At 28.7% G+C, this 6,351-nt stretch overlaps 1 protein-coding gene and 1 pseudogene across 1 annotated transcript; both read right to left on the bottom strand.

The window, feature by feature from the left end:
* The window catches only part of LOC109350683, a 6,032-nt pseudogene extending 4,554 nt beyond the window's left edge, over positions 1 to 1,478 (bottom strand).
* Positions 2,522 to 4,885, bottom strand: LOC109350680 (thymidine kinase a-like). Its single transcript, XM_019591933.1, has 4 exons — positions 4,605 to 4,885; positions 4,357 to 4,501; positions 3,608 to 3,729; positions 2,522 to 2,965 (listed from the first exon to the last, which is right to left on the bottom strand). Exons 1-4 carry the CDS (start codon positions 4,730 to 4,732, stop codon positions 2,689 to 2,691), a joined length of 672 nt encoding a protein of 223 aa, XP_019447478.1. The 5' UTR covers positions 4,733 to 4,885; the 3' UTR covers positions 2,522 to 2,688.

Here is a 6,351-nt window from a genome sequence, read left to right as displayed (position 1 = left end):
AATATGATCATACAATTTGGAATTAATTAACATAAAGATCTGACCACTTTGGTGATTAACAAATCTATCATACAATAATTCCAAACATCTAACAAATCATAATATTAAAGATACACATTACTCTCAAAATTACACATAAATTATAAAGTTACTTACATATTCATAAAACAATTATATCAAAAGTTATATATATTAAACATTATACATATATACTAATGTTACATATAACATATATACATTACTTCACTGTTAATATTATACTATATAAAATATATATTATTTGTCTATTAATGTTATATATTGGTTATATGTTAACTATTATATATAACATTTTATTTATATTCATATATACGTTAACATGTAAACTACAAGAAGCAAATATATATGTTTATATATACGTAAGAGAGAAACAATATATATTACTTTAGCATGTTTGATATATATATTAGGTACTGTTCCCACATTCATACATATGTATTAAATTTAATAACAGCAAACATATTGTCTTAATATTCATTCACATACATATATATGATATCATTATGTTATATAAAAGTTATGCATCACGTGTTCAAAAACAGAGTCCCAAATGCAGAATACATAAAAGTTTAGTCACTTTTATTTGAACAATGCAATAAAAAATGCAAAATATATGCACAGTAATGGTGATTTGAACAATGTCATGAACAGAACAATAATATGTTCTTTTATCTACACTTTGTTTGTTACTCTTTTGCAGCGGAAAAGTATCATTCAGGATCAAAATCATTATTAATGGAAAACTATAAATTCTTAAACACAGTGCTCTGATACCACATGTAAACTTTATTTGAAGTCATGTATAAATGGATCTTAAGAAATCATAGTTTTCACATCCATAAGAATAGTTACAGATTACTAACCTTTCCCCATGGTGATACGATCCTCCATTTAGTTGTTGTTTGGTGTTCTTGGTTTATAGAGTAACTTTTCTATCTCATTCCCGTTTTTACTATGTTCTTCCTTAAGTGATGGTTGATAGAACAATCTTTATAGGCAGAGATAGAGACAATGTTTATGGTCTTTTTCTTGTTAGTATAGTGCTTCCATCAAGCACTATATATAGGCTCTTTTCCAAGAGTCTTAACATTTCATTGATGACTCTTCATCCAAGAGTTATGTCATGAAACAATGAAATAATATATCCATTCATGTCACAAAATGCATATTTCTTACAAGAAAGAATGCCAATGATCCATCCCAATTGAGCCATGGCCCATGCCAATGATAACACTCCAGCACCAATCACTGTCGTTATTATGTGTGCACTTGCTGTCCATACTGTCCCTGCAATAGAATAATACCTAGCTTATTACATATATACTTTCTTAATTTCCAAAACAAATCACAGAATTACATAAACCTGTTCTTTTGGATTTCCCATCATCATCTACAAGAGAATCATCCTCATTTGCAATTACTTGTGATTCAACCATCTCTCTTTTAATGCTCTTCAATAATCTTCAAACTATTTTTATTTGTACATGTAATGCATGTGTGTGTTTTATTTATTTATTTATTTAAATCACACTTTGACATTGTCCACCTCCATTATTTACTCTAACCGTTTCAGATTTTGAATCATCACACTAGTTGAAGCAACATTATTACCCAACACGACCTGATTATGATCGAACCTAAATAGGGTTGGGTTAGGTAGGGACCAAACATGACCCGACCCGACATTCCATGGTCACTCACTATTCAAATGTGTACACAGTAATGATACTTTTTTATCGAAAGTAATATTGATCTCTAATAATATATATATATATATATATATATGTCAAATTACATATTCATATTAATAAATAATATTCATAAGGTGGTTTGGGTTTAAGGGTTCACTCGATCGATATTTAGTGTCAGGTTAGTTTCAAGTCTAGGTTCAGAAAAAAAATCTGACCAACATTTAGGATCGGGTAAGGACATGCCTTATCTCATCCCAATTCAGCCCATGCTCACCCTAATTACTATAAAACCCAAATAAGAATAATATTTGATATGGTAAGTAAAAAGATAGATGTTACTCTTATTTCATTGAAAGTTGTAACAAATTATAAAATAATATATGAGACCCAAATAAGAATCAAGTTGTTAATGTTTGCTATTATGACTATTGTTCTTTTATATGTTTTCTACCTCAACCTCTTTATGCTCAAGCATATAATTTGTATTATTTTAAGGAGTGAAGGACTAGAATATGATCCAATGGACAAAGAATGGTGGATTCAAGTCCTGGCACAAAGAATATGATCCAGTAAAGATTAAGAATCATGTCCAATTCTCAATATTGTTGCAGCTATATTTCTCAAGAGCAAAGAACTAGTTTGGTTGTTTTTATCATTGTTTAAGGTAATGTCAAGATACTTATCCTGCATAAAAACAAATTGGGATGAAAACAAACTTCAAAATCTGGATGGATACTACAAAAAATAGTTATAGAGATTGATGACAGAAACATTTTCTCATAACAAGTAGATAAGGAATACTTTCTTTATATAACTTCAGTAACACAATGTAATAAACATATATACAGAATCAGAAAAGTGACATAACAAAGTATAACTTATTGAACAAAACTGATTGAATAACACATTAGGCTCCAACAACATATTAGGATAGAAAAACATCATTTCTTAATCATCCTTAAACAACTGGAGCTGCCTCAACAAGAAGGGAATCTCTGTTAACTTTATGAGATTCGAAGACACTCTTGGCAGATTCTGTGATAACTTGGCTGTTGACATAGTGATTTCGGCATACAGGCATGTAAACATCAGCTCCACCAATTAGTTCAGTTTCTTTCTGTTCTGTCTTTCTCAAAGTAAAGAAAGCTCTTTTGCCACATAGTTCACAACGAGCTGTTAACTTGGTTACAGAATCAGCAAGTGGTATTATGTGAAGCACTGAACCAAAGCTTCTCCTAATGGGTAAAAACACACACACAAATAACATTGGAGAAGTAAGCATTTGAGAGAAACAAAATATTGACAAACACTATGATTTATCTACCAGCAAGGCATTTGTGACATAAAACTAAACCTAATACAACTTTAATAGGGAAAACCCGAAGTGACTAGGTTCAGGTTTGGGTTTTACCCAAGTTCAAGTTTCGGGTTTTGAATTCAGGTTTGGTATAGTTGATACCTTACCTCGAACCCGCCCCAAGCCCAATTAATATATGCAAAATTATTAAATTATATATAAATACATATATAAAACATATATATATATATATATATAAATTTGACATAATTATAGAACATATATATAGAAATACTGTTTCGTATAGGTTCCCATCAGATTCGGGGATGGTAACTTAATTCAGGTTTGGGTAAGCACAAAGCCAACCCTAACCCACCCCGTTGTCATTCCTTAATTTGTCTAGTAAAGTAAGACTCTATTGGATCCTCATATATCATACTAGTCAAAGATTAAATGTTTGATTACTAGGAGCGACAGCAATGCACCCCAAAAGGGATTAATTCATTAACCATAAGGTGATGAAATACTCTTTGTTATACCAAAAAAAGACACTATGATTTATCTATAAACTATATAATACCTCAAATAATCACCATCTAGACCTGCAACAATGACTGTTTTACCATCATTATCAGCAGCATTGCAGCAAAAATCATACAGGTCCTCAAAAAATTGAGCCTCATCTATCCCAATCACATCCAACTGAATCAAAGAAATTAAACATGTTCAGCAAAAGTTATATGAATAAATAATAGTAATTCAGTGTAAAGAGGTACAATGCTTTATCAACATGCTAAGTTAAAGCACAAAACTTGGTGCAAAATGTACATTCAAACACTCTCTATATGTAGATCATTACTTACACTAAGACAAAGCCCTCAAATAAACTTTCACAACACACCTCATAAACTTATATACAAGAGACAAAGACAAGAATGACAACTCAATACACGAGACTCTCGGTAGGGTCTAACAAGTGTAGAGGGTAAATATACACAAACATGAGACACAACCTTAGTATTACATCGAGGCTCACCCTCTTACCAGGTACAAAAATTTGCTGAAATTTTAAAACTTCCAAGTAAAGGATAATCCACATCCTCCAAATTTTAATCAATTGAACCAAAGTTCTAAACAATGACTACAATATTTCCATAATTACGATAAACATAATATAAACACAACTTCAAACCTTAATTTAAACTAAATCCATGTCACTTTAGATAAAATTAACAATTTCAAATAAAAATTTAACCTAAAAAAACAATACAATTTCATAGAAACATTAATCACATAAAAAAACATAAGAAAAACAAAAAACAAAATCACCTTTTGATAAGCTTCATGACCAAATTTTTCTTTGAATGACATAAGATCTGGCAAAGCCCAACAAGGAAATTTAATCCCATCATGCGACACAACTGAATCAATTGCATATCTCGTATCTTTACTTGATTTCAACATCGCCACATTTCTACAAAATCATAATTTCAACACATAACATTACAAATTAAATCAACAAAATTAAAAAAAAAATTGAAAATTTAAGAAAAGGGTAGGATCTAATTTGATCTAACCTTCCATTATCAACTTCAGATTTAATACGACGAAGAAGTGCAGTCGTTTTGCCAGCAAACATGGGACCCACTATTACATGAACTTCACCAGTGGTGGGAATGGCAACAGAGTGTTTGAAAGAACCCATTTTTGTTAGAATTGAAATGAATTGAAGAGAGAGAGAGAGAGAGAGAGAGAGAGAGAGAGAATGGTGAAGAGAGAGAATGGTGAAGAAAGAGAGGTAGTGGGTTGAGGGTTATATAGAGTGTGTTTGGGGCTTGAGATTTTGAGATTTGAATTTAGGGATTTGAAAAAATATGAAAAATTGTGGAGGGAATCATAGTGGGGATTTTAGAAGGAGGGAAGGTTATTTTGATCTTTTTAATGTTGTACATAAAATCAGAGGAAAAAATGTGTATAGGGACAATCGAATAGAGATTTATTCACTAACTAGTAACGGATCGCTTCTTTGTTTATGCATAATGCACAAATAATGTACATATATTTTATAACATCAATAAATCATATATTAAATCATTATATTTTTTGCATTCATATAGTTGCAATATTAACATTGGTTATTGATGGTATATGTATAATATTAACATTTATGTATGCATTTGTATAAGCATTGATTTGTGGAAAGTATAATTATAGAAAGTATTTGATTCTAAAATAACTCAATAAATAAAATTCAAATTTTATTGGATAATATCTCACCTCTATATTCTCTATATAAAATTATAAATGTAAAGACTTCTTTTTGCATCATATTTTTTGTGATTACATTTATAAGTACTATATAAAGTCATAAGGATTTTTTAGCATATCTCTTTAATGCTTATTTTTATTTTAGATTATGTTCATTATGTATAAATATTTGAATATATTTTTAGCATTCAAATATAGTATAATTAAATGTTATTTATTTGATTATGTTTTAGCTAATAGTCATTGTATGAAAATAACTCATTAATTAAAGATTGATTTCTATTATTTGGAAGATATATTTTTTTATACAACCATAATATTTTACTATACATATTTTTCTATTAAGTCTGTCGTTTTTATAATATACATATTTGAATTAATATTTTTATTGTTGGAATTAAGTTAATTCATATGTATTATTAAATTCATATGTTGTGGATAACTCAATGTACAACACGTTATTGTTTACATTAATTTGTAGTTTCAAATATACTAATAATGTTTCAAATCTTTGTGTATTAATTTTACTATTATTGTCTTATCTTATTTTTATACCAAATGATTTGATGAACTATTAGGATGTGATATTTTTTGTAATCTATTTGAAAAACACATTGAGTTGCGATTTGACGGAATATTTTTTAGTCAAAATAATAAAAGTACTCTAATAATTGATTTGTTATTCTTATATATTCCTAATTAAAACTAGCGTGTTGACATGCACTGTCGTGCCTATCAACCCAATTTCTTATCGTTTGTAATGTACAGTTTGTATTTTATAAATTCAAATATAATTTTTTGCGCTAAATTTACGGTTGAATTTATTCAATTGGTCTAATATTCAATTTTTCAAATACATTTTTAAGATAATAAGATAATAAGGATAAAATAAGAAAATAATATTATATGGTTTTTTTGGTAGAAATAAAAAGATATTGAGGGCAAAATAGGAAAACACAAATTACACCATGATGGGTGGTTATTTTGTGTTTTCCCTTTATTAATAGTATAGATAGATAATATATATCTATTATTGTTATCTTTTAATTAAATAAT

The sequence above is a fragment of the Lupinus angustifolius genome, chromosome LG06 (assembly GCF_001865875.1).
Source record: "Lupinus angustifolius cultivar Tanjil chromosome LG06, LupAngTanjil_v1.0, whole genome shotgun sequence".
Classification (NCBI taxonomy): Eukaryota; Viridiplantae; Streptophyta; class Magnoliopsida; order Fabales; family Fabaceae; genus Lupinus; species Lupinus angustifolius.
This window is presented reverse-complemented; position numbering and strand designations above follow the sequence as displayed.

Coding starts and splice junctions, on each gene's coding strand:
- LOC109350680 (XM_019591933.1), bottom strand. CDS start 4,732: ATGGGTTCTTTCAAACACTCTGTTGCCATTCCCACCACTGGTGAAGTT. Junction 4,502..4,604: donor TCTGAAGTTGATAATGGAAG/GTTAGATCAAAT, acceptor ATGATTTTGTAG/AAATGTGGCGATGTTGAAAT. Junction 3,730..4,356: donor GTCATGAAGCTTATCAAAAG/GTGATTTTGTTT, acceptor TCTTTGATTCAG/TTGGATGTGATTGGGATAGA.